A 15,373-nucleotide genomic window follows, 5' to 3' on the forward strand; every position below is an offset into this window, starting at 1 on the left:
CAACACTCTGCTTTGTAACTGGACTTGTATTATCTCTTTTTTCTGTTACCACCCATTTCATGTTAGCTGCATTGTTAGTCAGCTTATAATTAAATTAACTATGAATCATTTTAGTGGCCTGTGAAGTGGTAACTAGTCCATTTTGTGGTCTTTTGACACACTGTTTTTATAATTTGTATCATTGGCTAATTAGTTGATATTTAAAATTCTTTGACGATTTCTCTGTGGTTTGATGCTTGATTTCTTTCCGAGTATTTGTAAAAGAACAGTTCTATATGTTTTCTTTGCTATTGTAGTTCTTTGGCGGTGTGTTTGCTTTCATCATTGATTTTGATTTCCTGTTGCATCCTGTTCTCTGCTTAGTTGTCATCAGTCCAGACCCCCCCAACCCCCGCGCCCCCAAGGCTGTAGTTTACCCATCCATGTCCCCTCCCCCATCCCCCAACTTGATCTGGTCATAGCACTGCTGTGGTCCACAGCGTGTGTCTCCTTAGTCAGGTTTGTGTTTTGTCTTCATGTCTCATTAAATGGTGTTTTCCCCCATAGCAGTAAGTTTGAATTAGTGCATCACTATGCAGTTACTTTGCCAACAAAAGTTCGTCTAGTCAAGGCTATGGTTTTTCCTGTGATCATGTATGGATGTGAGAGTTGGACTGTGAAGAAGGCTGAGCGCTGAAGAATTGATGCCTTTGAATTGTTGTGTTGGAGAAGACTCTTGAGAGTCCCTTGGACTGCAAGGAGATCCAACCAGTCCATTCTGAAGGAGATCAGCCCTGGTATTTCTTTGGAAGGAATGATGCTAAAGCTGAAACTCCAGTACTTTGGCCACCTCATTCGAAGAGTTGACTCATTGGAAAAGACTCTCATGCTGGGAGGGATTGGGGGCAAGAGGAGAAGGGGACGACAGAGGATGAGATGGCTGGATAGCATCACTGACTCGATGGACGTGAGTCTGGGTGAACTCCAGGAGTTGGTGATGGACAGGGAGGCCTGGCGTGCTGCGATTCATGGGGTCGCAAAGAGTCGGACACGACTGAGCGACTGAACTGAACTAAACTGATGCAGTTACAGGAAAAGGCAATGGCAGCCCACTCCAGTACTCTTGCCTGGAAAGTCCCATGGACGGAGGAGCCTGGTAGGCTACAGTCCATTGGTCGCATAAAAGTTGGACACAACTGAGCAACTAAGAACGGAAGTATTTCCAAGGATGTGGAAGTATTTCCAAGTATTTCCCTGGGTGTGTGTGTGTATGTGTGTGTGTATGTCGTGTCTGTCTGTATCTCCCTCTCGCTGTCTTCCAGTCTGTCTCGGAACCTTCATCTCTTTCTGCCTCTGTCTCTCCCGACAGCCGGCCGCCCGTCCGTTCCTCTGGCCCCGGCCTCTCACAGGTGCTATGGCTCTGGCTGAGGAGCTTGCGCCGGCCGGCTGTCTCCCTTCGCGTGGGTGCGTGCGAGTGTCTGGGCGTCTGTCCGTGTGCCTGCCTGTGGCTCGTCTGCTCTCTCAGGAAGGTCGTGTGCTTGGCGGGCGGCGTGGGGGCAAGGGGGCCCTCGGTAGGGCGAAGGGGCGGGGCTGAGGCGCTCGGTCGACCGCGCCTCCGTGGCTCCTGGTGGGTTTGGGCACCGGGCAGGTGCTGGGCAGGATGGGCGCTCAGGGCCCCAGCTGGGCTGCACCTAGGCCCGCAGGAGGCTCCGAGGTCCGTAGGCCGGGGAGGGGTGGGGGCGGGCGGCGGGGGCCGGAAGCCAGACACCTCCGCGGGCTGCATGGCCCTGAGCAGCGAATGGGATGGGGGAAGGCCCCGCTCGCTGAGCGCGGCTGGGCCTGAAGAGGCCCAGGTTGGGAGGGCGCGGCAGGCCCTGCACGCACGCCCCGCCGGCCGCTGAGGGTCCCGGAAGCCCTCAGGGCTCCCGGGCCTGGCCAGGCGGTTGCTGGCCGGGGTTTGGTGGTGTTCAGGGGCATGGCGGCGTCGGCAGGCCGGAGACCTGGTCGCGGTCGTGTGGCTCAAGTACAGTGCGTGCCCCTGTGGAGAGGTGCTGCCGGCTGGCCTGACTGGCAGGTGAGAGCGAAAGGGAGGCACAGCACAGGGCTCTTAGGATGCCCGGCGGCAGCCGCCTCCGTCTATGGCCATGCCACCCTGAAAGCGCCCGATCTTGTCTGATCTCGGAAGCTAAGCAGGATCGGGCCTGGTTAGTACTTGGATGGGAGATCGCTTGGGAATACCGGGTGCTGTAGGCTTTTTGCCTCCCCTCTCCTTTAGCCCCCACCCACCGTGGCAACTCTTGGGCCCCCGCAGCCCCAGCCCCTCCCGGGGCGGGGCGGGGGGTGGCCTGGGCTGCGCCTCCCTCTGCAGACCTGGGTTGCCTCTGCGCGGCCCTCGAGCCCCTCTGCATTGGGCTTCCAGGAAACCAGACGACCCATCCCTAGGGTCTCCGTCTGGGGCTCCCTTGGCTGCCTCAGGCAATCCCGGGGGCGGGCTGCACCAGCTCCAGCCCCACCCCCACCCCCTGCCTCTCAGGCGATCGCGTGTGGTCGCGCGCGCCCCCGCGCGGGCACACACAGATACATCTGCACAGACGATGCATGTATCTTGTTGAGATATATTTTGGTGACTATATGCCTGGGAGTGGGACTGCTGAATAATATGGTACTTCTAGTTTCTTGAGGAACCTCCATACTCTTTTTCCATAGTGGCTCTACCAACTCACAGTCCTACTCACAGTGGAGGAGCCTTCCTTTTTCTGCACATCCTCTCCAGCATTTGTTATTGACAGACTTTGCTATGAGGATCATTCTGACTAATGTGAAGTGGTACCTCGTTATAGTTTGGAGTTGAGTCTGTCCAGTCATTAGTGATGTTGAGCAAGATGACCTTTTCAAAACGCAGATCCAATTCTACCCCCTCCCTGCTAAAACTGCTCTTGTATTTTCCCATCATATTTCATATACGACCAAATCCCTTCATTGCTTGGTCCCCACTTTCTTCTCTGATTTCTTTCCACTGGAATGCCCTCTGCACTCTTTTGGTTCCATCCCCTAGGGCATTGTTCATTTCTTGAATGTACAAAGTTTCCCTTGTCACATAGCCTTCCAAGATGCTATTTTACCTGCCTGAAATTCTCCTGCGCCTCAACCCTGGTGTACGTTGGTTCAACCTATGGATCTCAACTCAATTGTGACTCTGAAAAGCCTTCTCTGACACCCAGTTTTTGGTGAGGGAAGAGTCCCCTATATAAGTTCTCACAGTGTCTGCCTGTTATTTATCATTAGATTAGTCTCAGTGAAAGCAGGAACTGTGTGTCTTCTTCTCTCAGCATTCTATATCCAGAAGCTTATTACATGCCTACAGAGTTCCTGATTCCCAGTGGGAAAGACTTGAGGCACTGATGTGCATCTCTGCCCTGAGAGCAGGAAAGGTAAATGTTGTCAACTTCAGGTATCTCCTCACAGGGAGAGAGTCGCCACCAGGGCCCCTTCAGAATGTTAGAGTAAATAAGTGAAATCAAGTGTGAATGATCAGGGCCAGTTTGTAAGACTCAACGCTAAGTTATTCTAAGTTTGAGAATATTCAAAAAAGGAAAAGTAGAACCTTTTGGCTGAGATGTTAATTGAGCAGCTGTTTCTGGAATTTGCTAATCATGACACATAACGCTAGCCCAAATTTGTTGTCCAGACACGTTCCTCTGCTGACAAAGGCAGGTGGCGGGTTTTATTTTATTTTAGGTTGATCAAAGAAGAGACGGAGAACACGAGCAGCTGGCCGAGGAGACTGAGAGCAGGGAGGGCAGGGGTAGCTTAGGCAGCCTCCGTCGTTTTACATTAGTGAGCTCCCTCAACCTGCATCCCGCCTCCTCATGTGCCAGCTCCTGCTCGCCCTGCAGTGGGCAGTCCAAGCCCCAAAGGAGGCAGCACAGCCCAGCCCAGGAGGGAGACCGACTGGGCATCATGACTCTGGTATGTGTCTGCCTCCTCCCTGCCACATCCTTCCCCCAGGACACTGGTTTTCTTTTCTATGTTTGTTTTTTGTTTTTTTTCTTTTTACCCAGAAGATAATCAGGTACATTTGCTATGCTCAGAGGTCTAAAATTTTTTAAACTGCCTAGTTTTTAAGCATTCCACAATGGCACAGTGACAAATTACTCTTGATATTTGGACCACCGGCTTAGCACGTCATCGTGAACTCAGCCAGAGCCTGTCTCTGTAACATTGGGCCTGGCCTGTGCTGGGCACAGCAGCTGCAGGGAAGTTTCTGTTCTCAGGGAGCAGACAGCTTCGTGAAAGTAACCATAGGCAGCTCTCATGGTGTGTGAGAGCAGTGCAGCACATTTTCCACTGGGGATGCCTGGCTGCAGGTTGCAGGGCATGCGGTGGGAACAAAACCAAGAATCTACACTGGTCTGCTTGCTGATGGACCTGGCCACGTGCTCAGGCCAGCTCTATGTGTGAAACCAGGTTAAAAGCCCAGGGCCCCAGGGAAGACGTCGGGCTGCCTCACTTTTCTGGGTCTAAAACTGGGATGATGACCTAGGGCTTTTGGTGACAGAGTGTGTGGCTCTAAAGCACATGTTCCAGCTTTCTGGCGTGTTTAGCTTAGGTTTTGTGAGTGCATTGCTATTTACCCCATGAAATCACGTGTACAACACTCTGCTTTGTAACTGGACTTGTATTATCTCTTTTTTCTGTTACCACCCATTTCATGTTAGCTGCATTGTTAGTCAGCTTATAATTAAATTAACTATGAATCATTTTAGCGGCCTGTGAAGTGGTAACTAGTCCATTTTATGGTCTTTTGATACACTGTTTTTATAATTTGTATCATTGGCTAATTAGTTGATATTTAAAATTCTTTGACAATTTCTCTGTGGTTTCCATGCTTGATTTCTTTCCGAATATTTGTAAAAGAACAGTTCTGTATGTTTTCCTTGCTGTTGAAGTTCTCTGACAGTGTTTCTGCTTTCATCATTGGTTTTGATTTCCTGTCTCATCCTGTTGTCTGCTTAGTCGTCATCAATCCAGACCCACCACCCCCCCAGCCCCCAAGGCTGTAGTTTACCCCTCCATCTCCCCTCCGCCGTCCCCCCACTTGCTCTCGTCATAGCCGTGCTGTGGTCCACAGCGTGTGTCCCCTTAGTCGGGTTTGTGCTTTGTCTTCATGTCTCATTAAATGGTGTTTTCCCCCATAGCAGTAAGTTGAATTGGTGTATCACTATGCAGTTACAGGAGAAGGCAATGGCAACCTACTCCAGGACTCTTGCCTGGAAAATCCCATGGACCAGGAACCTGGTAGGCTGCAGTCCATGGGGTCGCACAGAGTCGGACACGACTGAAGCGACTTAGCAGCAGCAGCACGCAGTTATAAGCATAATGTAGATGGATCCTAAACTACATATCATGTGTAATTCATAAATGAGATTGTGCTTACAAAAAGAAATGATCCTTTTAAGTATAGAATTAATGGACTTTTAGATATGCAGATGACACCACCCTTATGGCAGAAAGTGAAGAGCAACTAGAAAGCCTTTTGATGAAAGTGAAAGAGGAGAGTGAAAAAGTTGGCTTAAAGCTCACCATTCAGAAAACTAAGATCATGGCATCTGGTCCCATCACTTCATGGGAAATAGATGGGGAAACAGTGTCAGACTTTATTTTTTGGGACTCCAAAATCACTGCAAATGATGATTGCAGCCATGAAATTAAAAGACGCTTACTCCTTGGAAGGAAAGTTATGACCATACTAGATAGCCTATTAAAAAGCAGAGACATTACTTTGCCAACAAAGGTCCATCTAGTCAAGGCTATGGTTTTTCCAGTTGTCAGGTATGGATATGAAAGTTGGACCATGAAGAAAGCTGAGCGCTGAAGAATTGATGCTTTTGAGCTGTGGTTTTGGAGAAGACTCTTGAAAGAGTCACTTGGACTGCAAGGAGATCCAACCAGTCCATTCTAAAGGAGATCAGTCCTGGGTGTTCATTTGAAGGACTGATGCTAAAGCTGAAACTCCAGTACTTTGGCCACCTCATGCGAAGAGTTGACTCATTGGAAAAGACTCTGATGCTGGGAGGGATTAGGGGCAGGAGGAGAAGGGGACGACAGAGGATGAGATGGCTGGATGGCATCACTGACTCGATGGACGTGAGTCTGGTGAACTCCAGGAGTTGATGATGGACAGGGAGGCCTGGTGTGCTGCGATTCATGGGGTCACAAAGAGTCAGACATGACTGAGCAACTGAACTGAACTGAACTGACGCAATATCCTTTCTGTGTTGGTGCTTGTATTTAAGACTGTTAAATCTCATCAGCTTTTGCACAGTTAATGTGTCTATCAGACTCATTAAAAAAGTATCTTGTATGGTTAATAAAATGTAAAGACTGCACCTGCTATTATGCTAGCTTTCATTCTTACATATTTCCACAGGGAACTTGCTTTAATGAATTTATTTTGAGAAGTTTTAAATCAAATTCTACGTCAGGATTTTACATTAATGTCCAATAGGTGGTTAGATTTGTTCAATGTTAAAATAGGTATTATGGTAACTTCCTGATCAGTTAAATTACTAATTTAAAGTATAACATGTTTTTCATTAAGAGAAACTAACTTATAGAGAAATTTGGCTGAGAATAGACAACTGTTAAGGCCTTTTGTTGTACGGAATGCTGTGCTTTAATAAATCATGATGTTGTAATAGAATGGTATCTTCCTGAGTAATACTTTATAGTGTTTCTCTAGTAAATCTTGAATAGCTTATTTAACTTCTGTGGTCAAAAAAAATGTTCTGTTTCCAGTCACATGTTCTCTAAATCTTCATGTCACTTACATGTTTGCCCTCATTTTTGCTTTACTGTATTTGCCTATACGGATTCTTGAAATTTTAGCTTCAAAGTTGCAATAAATCATGTTTCTCTTCATTTCTTTGCATGCATCTGTCAGCCTAGTGATTTAAGGAAGCAGCGTCGAAAGGTAAACTATTTAGTAATTTAGCAGGCCTTTGTTTCTCTGTGAAGTATTAAAGAGTCCTTATCGTTTAACATGAATGAACACTGTGTGGTTATGTCCTAGTGAATAATTGACATTTTAATGGAAGTGATGAAACTCACCCACTACTTAAAGTGTGCTGATGGTTCTGTTGGAAATAGGTCATTCGTTGGGACAATTTTAACAGTTTGCCTTTCTCCCACTTGTTTGCCTTCTGGTCATCTCATGCTTGTTTATAATAGACATAGTATTATTTCTTATTTTTAAAATGTTCTTTACTTATGTTTTTGGCCATGCTATGCAGCTTATGGGATCTTAGTTCCCCAAGCAGGGATCAGACCAGTGTCCCGGCAGTGAAAGTGCCAAGTCTTAACCTCTGGACCACCATGGAATTTCCGCTTAGTGTTTTCATGTAAGAAATGACTGAATCAGAGCCATAGATGTTAGATTTGCGGGAAGCCAATTTAATGATGGTGGGTAGCAGTGTGCAGGAGACTCTGTGTGCTGGGCACGTGCTTTCTGAGTCTGTCATCTTATCCCCAGGTGAGGTCCAGGCTACTGCTGTCCCCATTCAGCAGACATAGACACTGAGACTTAGCGAGGCTGGGCAGCCTGCCCAGGCTCTCACACCCAGCAGCGCAGTGTGGACTGGTCTGATCAGAGCCTGGACATTTAACTGTGGTGCCGTCCAGCCCGCTTTCCTCCAGAGGCTCTCGTATCCATCACGGCATCCCTGATGGAGGGAGCATCAGGAGGGAGCCCGCTGCCTCTCCCCTCGGGTCATTTGGATGAGCCCCTGTTGTTGGAGTCCAGTGCCCCAAGGGCTGGCCTTCCTTGTCCCTCTCCTACTGCCAGCCCGCTGACCGAGCAATCCTGGGCCTTCCCGCAGGACTTGGGCGGCCACACTGCAGTTCAGGCAGCTCAGTGCCCAGGAGCCCTTCTGCTGGGCACAGCAGAGCAGCTCCGTCCCCCTGGGGTTGGTGACCTGGGTGTGCCACTCGCCCACTCTGTGGCCTGCTTTGCCCTCCTGTTCAGTGAGAACACGGCACTGCCCATCCTAGCCACGTGGGCACCACTGGGATGGCTCCCATCCTGGGGGAGGGGATCCAGGCTGCAGACCCAGAGGCCTTCCTCAGGAGGAGGCCCAGGGGAAGGGGCTGGCTTGGGCCCTGACTCTGAGGCAGGTGTTTGTCTCTACTGAGTCCATAGTCAACCCAGGTGTGTCACTTCTCTGCTCTGTTCATTGTTGTTTTCTGATTTTTATAAATGCTTATTTTAACTTGAATTTGAGATTGATCCCTGTTCACTTCCATGTGGATAATTTCTAGCCTTTGTAACCTTCTGTCGTCTGAGGGTTCTTGTTAGAGCTCAGGGGAGGGTGCCCAGTTTATCCAGCTGCTGTTAAATGAGTTCAGCTGTATTTTTCACTAAGTCACTTTGTTGTCCCCAAGCTCCTGTGGGGCTGCACGGGATCAGTATTCTTTACAGAATCCCACTAAAAAGGCACAGGTTAGTTGGTTAAAACAACACACTCATTGTTTATAAAAATACATGCCATGCATGTCTCCTAAAACCTCCCCTGGCTTAACCACACACCCAGATGTATCAGTGAGACCTGTCTGGACCCTGAGGGGTCAATCTGTTCCCCACACTGTTCCCACCATTGTCTTTCCTGCCCTCATACCCAGAACCAGCAGATGGGAGTCCAGGAGAGATCATCTTCTTTTTACTTTTTTTAAATTAGTTTATTTTTTAATTGAAAGATAATTGCTTTACAGAATTTTCTGTCAAACCTCAACATGAATCAACCATAGGTACCCATATATCTCCTCCGTTTTGAACCTCCCACCCCTCTAGGGTGATACAAGATCATCTCTTAGTGAAGACATGGGGGTGCTTTATGGAATCCACTGTGAGCGAATGACACTCGAACTGCGTGTAAGCACTTCAGTGGGTAGCCCCCAGTCTGTATGTTACCGAGAAATACCAGCCAGGCACACGGTGTTTGCATGGAGGGGTTAGGTACCTTTTCTGTGTTTCTCTTGTTGTCATGAGTTCCAGTAACCTGCATCATCACTACAAATGATCTTGGGTGGTGGCACAAGCTGTGTCCTTTTCTCCTTCAAACAGAAAGGTCTGGATGGCTTTGCTGAGAGGTTTCTTACTCTAGCTGTGGTGCTTCTGAGCAGCATCTGGCGATGAGCACAGTCCTTTCATCAGGGCAGTTCATGCCATGCAGGGTTCATGATGCCGGTGTCGCTCTGCTGTCCTTCCCAGTGGGGCCATCTGGTCGCTGGATTCCAGGAAGGCAGAGCCCGGCTGCAGGGAGGCTCCCCTCCGGAGTCTCTGCACTCAGTCAGATGCTCTCGCTGCCCCATAGCCCCGCTTCTCTTGAACAACACAGTCCTTTAAGATGGCATTAAGCTATAAAAGGTTTTTTTTTTTTGTACTTGGGGGAAAGCATAACTAATAGATTTTCAAATAAGTTTCTGGTTATAATGTAAAGCCTGTGTGATTGCCTTTTTCAAAACAGTCTATTGTTAGCCAGTTGTACACTTACCTCACTCCCTCAGCTGCCAGCTTTACGGGAAGAGGTAGGAGATGATAAGACTGCCATCAAATGTGAAACCTCGCCCCCCGCCTCGCTGTGGTCCCTTCAGCTGGACCGCCTGCACACGAGGGCGCTGCACACAGCCACCCACGAGGACATCAGGGATGCCCGCAAGTAAGCGGCCTGTGTGCGTGTCGTCAGTTTCAGGAGCCCTGCGCCTCTTGTCTTGAAAGAGTTGCAAGGATGATTTTAAAGGAATACCACTGGGTTCAGTGCCTGTGTTTAGTGGTGAACTTCAGGTGCTGGGGAAGAAGAGCTCAGTGAACTCAGTGATTTTAGAAAACGTCCTCCTCTACAGATTGACTCCTGTGGTAGCTTTCTTTCTGCTCTTGGTAGAGGTCTGCCCAGCGCGGGGCACGTTCCTGATGGTGACGGCCCCGTGCCTCTCGGGTTCGCTCTTGAGGGTCCCTCCCTTTTCCACAGGGGTCTCCTCTCAGGAGACTCTGTCCCCTCCTGTGATGGACACTGTCCTCATTCAGACCACCACCTGAGCTCCCGTCCTGAGCCAGGCAGCGCTTGATGGAGGGCACATGTGGTCACCTGACCAGCAGCCCTGCACGGTGACCATTGTTATCTTGCCACAGCCTGGGACGGTCACCCTGCGGGAGGCGGGGTGAACTGCCCAAAGCAGGGGAGCTAGCCTTCTCCTGTAGCGTCGTCACCTGCCAAGCAGCGACTCTAAGGGAGGGTCAGAGCCCCCTCTGCACCAGCTGGCCTGGAGTCAAGCCCTCCTTGGGAGAGAGCTGGAGGCAGAGAATCTCAGCTTCCTGGTGCAATTGTCTGTGGCCGGGAGCCTGCAGTGCTCTTGTGGAGTGTGGTTGGTAAAGGAGATGCCACTGTCAGCTGCGAGGTTGAGGCGTGAGTGTTGCTTGGTGCCTGTTTCTATCAGTAGCTCTTGTGGAGGGGTGTGTGTTTGCACGAGGGTGCCAGTTAAAATTGTTTTCTCTCCCCGAAGCTCGACAGGCTCTCAGGACAGCCCCGGCAACAACCCCAGCAGCAGCACCAGCAGGCAGGACTCGCTGCACAAAGCCCTGAAGAAAAAGGGCATCAAGTCCTCCATCAGCCACTTGTTTCGCAAGAAGGAAAAGGGCTGGCCTGAACACCCTGGCAAGGAGGCGTTAGGACCAGGTGGGTGTTTCACCGTTCAGAGGGAGGAGGGCCTGCAGGCATGTCCCTTCTGTGTCTCCCCCCGTTATCCCCACGAGGTTCCTGTCACTCACACTGGGGGTCCTCCTGGGAGCAGGAGAGGAGGAGGTGTCTGTCTTCTCAATGGGTCTGTGATGATCGGATAAGTTAACGAATGGATGGGTGGATGGATGGATGAATTAACAGTGGATGGATGGATTGATTAGTGAGTGGATGGATGGATAAACACATGGCTGGCTGGATGGGTGGATGAATGGAGCATGGAGTGAATAAAGCAGATGATTGTACTCCAGTGCTAGAAACATATTCTATGAAATTGATTGAGTAGGAGCTGGGCAAAGATTGTTTCCTCCAGAACAGTGACAAGTGTTTGGAAACGGCCTAAGTGCTCATCAGTGAAGGGTGAGGTACAATCTGTGGACACCCCACAAGGAACGGACCCCCTCCTTCCTGCCATCTTCCCCATCCCGAGGAGCTCATCAGGGGTTCTACCCATGCCCCACACCCCACCCCACAGCCACGCAGGTCCTCCTGGGGTCCCCTCATCACACAGGGTTATCATCAGGCCCCCATCTCGCTCAGCTTCCTCTCCTTGGGGACAGCATATGTTCCTGACTCTTCAGCCACAAATTTGCTGAGTGTCTTGTTTGTGCTGGGTGTGGGATTTACAGGAGTAAGTAAAGCAGATGTGGTTTGGAGCACAGTCAAGTGACAAGAGAGAAAAAGGAGCAGATTATTAAATGCTATCCCTATTATTAATAAATACAACGCTGAGATGGATGGTGCATTGGTTGTATACCAGATGCTGTGTGTGCCCCTTACCAAGCAGGTGCTGCCCCCTCCCGATTTACAGAGGAGGACACAGTGACGGTCACGCGGTCAGGGAGTGGTGAGGGCAGGTTCACACCCACCCAGTGGGACCAGGCAACTTTACTGAGCCCCGGCCACCTCTCCGGTGGATGCAACAGGAATGAGATGGCTCTATGGCATGATGATTCAATGGACATGAGTTGGAGCAAACTCCAGGAGATAGTGAAGGACAGGAAAGCCTGGAGTGCTGCAGTCCAAGGAGTGACAAGAGTCGGACACAACTGAGCGACTGAACTAAAACCTGAGTGTGTGCTAACCTGTTTCAGTCGTGTCTGACTCTGCGACCCCAGGAACTGTAGCCCACTAGCTCCTCCGTCCATGGGATTCTCCAGGCAAGAAGACTGGAGTGGGTTGCCATGCTCTCTTCCAGGGCATCTTCTCAACCCAGGGATCGAACCCACATCTCTCATTATCTATTGCATTGGCAGGCAGGATCTTTACCCCTAGCGCCACCTGGAAAGCCCCAGTGAATGCTGACAACTAGAAATGCAGAAAATAAGGGCTGCTCCTAAGTTAAACTGGAAGAGCAGCAAGCACAGGTTGTAAAGAGGAAAACACACGATGAGCGACAACAGCGCCAACAGAAACAAGGGATGCGTTCACCCACAGAAAGAAAGTGTCTGTGCCATTCGGAAGAGGAGCCCGCCAGCCCTTGGAGGGACAGTTGGAACCAGAATGAAAACCGAGGACATGGTCAGCAGTGCCCACCACATGGCCCAAGTGGCGTGGTGTCACTCACTGGGCTTCCTGCGTCCCCAGAGCTGCTGGCAGTAACATCTCTGAGTGCTAGGCTGGGCAGCATCCCCGAGTGAGCTAAGGCATCACTGCTCTCCTTCCAGTGCTGCTCCAGCGCCCTCTGTGGGGGGCCACCCTCATCCCCTGCCCTGCCACCCTCTGGGGCCCAGCTGCCCCCTGGGATCCTTTCAGCGCTTGAGCTTGGGTGTTCCCAGCCCTCTGCCACGCCGGTCTGGGACGTGACTCAGGACTTGGGCTTGAGATATCAAGGAGACCGTGAATCTGGAAGGACACCACCCTGGGGCCCATGAGAGAGCAGGAGAGCAAAGCTCCCAGGGGGAGGAAGCAGAGCTGGGGAACGTGCCCACAGCCTCCACTGCCTCCTGCACAAGTGCCTTTTCTTTGTCTCTCCTTGACCTGAAACAAACCCCAGCTGCTGCTGCTCCACAGGTGATTCCTAAAGATGCACCTCCTGCCAGAGCTATTGTCCTGCTGCTCTGGGGCTGCCTGAGTGTGCTCAGGAGCGTCAGACAAGTAGGGTTGCCACACTTCATACTGGAGGTGGGGAGCCTGATACTGGGGAATGGTTGGGGGGTGGGGGAGGGCCTTATGCTGGACTAGAGCCTGATACTGGACTAGGGTCTGATGCTGGGGGAATGTCTGATGCTGGACTAGGGCCTGATGCTTGGGAACATCTGATGCTGGACTTCGTTCTGATGCTGGGGGATGGCCTGATGCTGTGGGGCACAGCTGATTCTGGACTAGGGCCTGATGCTGTGGGAGGGCTTGATGCTGGGGGGAAGGTCTGATGATGGTGGGCAGCCTGCTCCCAGATGTACATGGAGTTGAGGATAAATCTCTATTGGAAATCTTTTTTTCATACTTTCCTGACCAGCTTGCTATGTTCTTTTTAACTTAAGGATCATTTTGTGCAATATCGTTTGATTTCTGCCATACATCAACATGAATTAGCCATAGGTGTACGTATGTCCTGTCCCTCTTGAATCTCCCTCCCACTTCCCCTTGCTACATTCTTGTTTCTATGGATATATGAATAATAAAGACCGTTGACTAAAATAACATGAAAAGCTCCCACACACAAGTGTGCAAGTGCACACTCCCTTGTGCATTATTCGGGTCCACGAGAGGGGCCCTGTCCCTGCAGATGCTGAAGTGATGGAGCCTCTTGTCTCCGGAGCCAAGGGCATGAACACACTGTCGGTCGTCCTCTAGGGACACCTATGCTTCCGCCTTCTGGCCTTTCCATTGCATCCATCTGTTTCTCTTAACAGAATGTCCGTGTGATGACACGGGCTCCCATTACCAGCTCTGGTCTGTTCTCAGTGAGAGTACAGCTTACCCTCGGCACTCTTTATTGGCCCTGGGAAATTTTGCTTCAGTACTTTATTGAAAGAAAGCAATAAATAATACTGTGATAAAAATAGTTCAAAAGTAGACTGTACATACTTTGTCACATATTCGGGACAAAAGTTCACAAAAGATTAATAGGAAAATAGAACGGTAACAATGAATTGTACAAGTAAATTAAAGGCGGAACCCACATGTAAAGAAACATGCTGTCTCTGTCTACCGAGATACCAGCTGCATAATAAATATCGCACCATCACCTGAACGCATCTCTTGCTGGCTTTTAATGTGCCGCTGAAGAAGTAAAAGTTACATTTGCTACTTATACAATCCAGTATGGCTATGTCATCACAATCTAAAAATGTATGCTTAGGTCCATTCTTTAAACATGTTTACAAACAGATGTAAAAAGATGATTTACATAAAAATAAAGCCTTTGTCAGAGCTGCACTATGCTGTCTGGGAAGTGGCACCTTCACTGTCCAGCTCGATGGCTCCACAGTGGGTGCAGGGCATCACGATTGGTCCCCGAAGAGTCTCACCAGGGAAGAGGGATCCAGGTCCACAGAGGGATCCAGGTCCACAGAGACTAGGTTATGGGAGAGATTTTCATAGTCTTCTTCTAGTCATCCTTTCAGCCCAAATTTCATTAGAAGCTCACATTTAACACTCAGTACTTTTAAATCACCTCACGCTGTGGACAAAAAGCATTTCTTGCTAGAAAAAGTACAGTTTAGGCCAGTCAAAATCCAATAACAATTGGTTGAAATTAAGTTTGCTTATTTCAGAGTGATTGTTGGAGAGCTTGGTTACATTCTGGAAGGATAATGCACACCATGTCATAATGATTTTACAATCGTAGGAAAACCCCTTCTCTCGTGGTTTAACATTTAAAAATTAAACAATAATTACAATAAATGCATTATTTACAAAAGCCCTATATTTGTTCATAGGATTTATACAGACAAGTACTACAGTACATTCATTTGAAAGACTAAAATCAGGTATCAGAACATGCATTGATCTGAAAGGTTATTTATAGCCTGAATATACAAGAATAAGTAATAATATAAATGAAGTCATAAGTTTACATAAATATAAGAAACATTAAAGTCTAAAATATTTTCTCTATGGTATTCATGAATTTTTCACTAATTAAAAACTAAAAATCTTCGGGTCCATGTAATAAGTATTAACAGAGTAAAGATTGCATCGAGTTCAAAATGTAGTGTTTGTCCTATACTGGACGCTGTATAATTATCTGGAGAATTAGTGCGGGTAAACTGGAAACAAACACACAGACGAGTCAGTCCTGGGATGGCAGCTGGTGCCTGAGCCCCTGCCCCTCCAGACACACCCCCCACCCCATTCTGGGCTTCAGCTGCTTTGAGGATTCAGAGAAACATGGAGGACCAAGCAGATCAAGGAGAGAACTCTGTGGCTGACTTTATTCTCACATATAGCTAAAAGCTGCTGGTAAAAAAACCTCAAAAGACCAATCCAGCTTTCTAGCTGAGATGTGAACAGGACAGAGCAGACAGCCTCCTGCCCTCAGAGTGGCTCGAGCAGGGCTGGGCCCCCGGGCCAGACCCACCAGAGGACCACCCAGAGCAGCACCTGCAAGGGAGGGTGGCCCCTCAGTGGCAGCCGAGCCCCAGATGCCAGTGCACCTCCGT

At 49.3% G+C, this 15,373-nt stretch overlaps 1 protein-coding gene and 1 non-coding gene across 17 annotated transcripts in view; both read left to right on the forward strand.

The window, feature by feature from the left end:
- The window catches only part of LOC147343385 (liprin-alpha-1-like), a 98,670-nt gene extending 84,708 nt beyond the window's left edge, over window positions 1-13,962 (forward strand). For 14 of the 16 annotated variants that reach the window (XM_086379854.1, XM_086379858.1, XM_086379853.1 and 11 more), the window contains 2 exons: window positions 10,534-10,706; window positions 11,554-12,069. In XM_086379854.1, coding sequence (XP_086235980.1) covers window positions 10,534-10,706; window positions 11,554-11,819 — 439 coding nt within the window. In that variant the 3' untranslated portion in view covers window positions 11,820-12,069. Of the gene's footprint in view, window positions 1-5,804; window positions 6,901-9,500; window positions 9,693-10,533; window positions 10,707-11,553 lie in introns of those variants that run through there. The other 2 variants (XM_086379867.1, XR_015156067.1) reach the window with 2 other exon arrangements.
- LOC147343387 (5S ribosomal RNA) lies at window positions 2,114-2,232 on the forward strand. The gene has a single exon (XR_015156544.1). It is a non-coding gene; the product is annotated as a 5S ribosomal RNA (ribosomal RNA).
- Window positions 13,963-15,373: the final 1,411 nt, after the last annotated feature.

Source organism: Bos grunniens, chromosome 27, assembly GCF_055505025.1.
Source record: "Bos grunniens cultivar Pamir isolate PY7600 chromosome 27, Bosgru_T2T1.0, whole genome shotgun sequence".
In the NCBI taxonomy this organism is placed as follows: domain Eukaryota; kingdom Metazoa; phylum Chordata; class Mammalia; order Artiodactyla; family Bovidae; genus Bos; species Bos grunniens.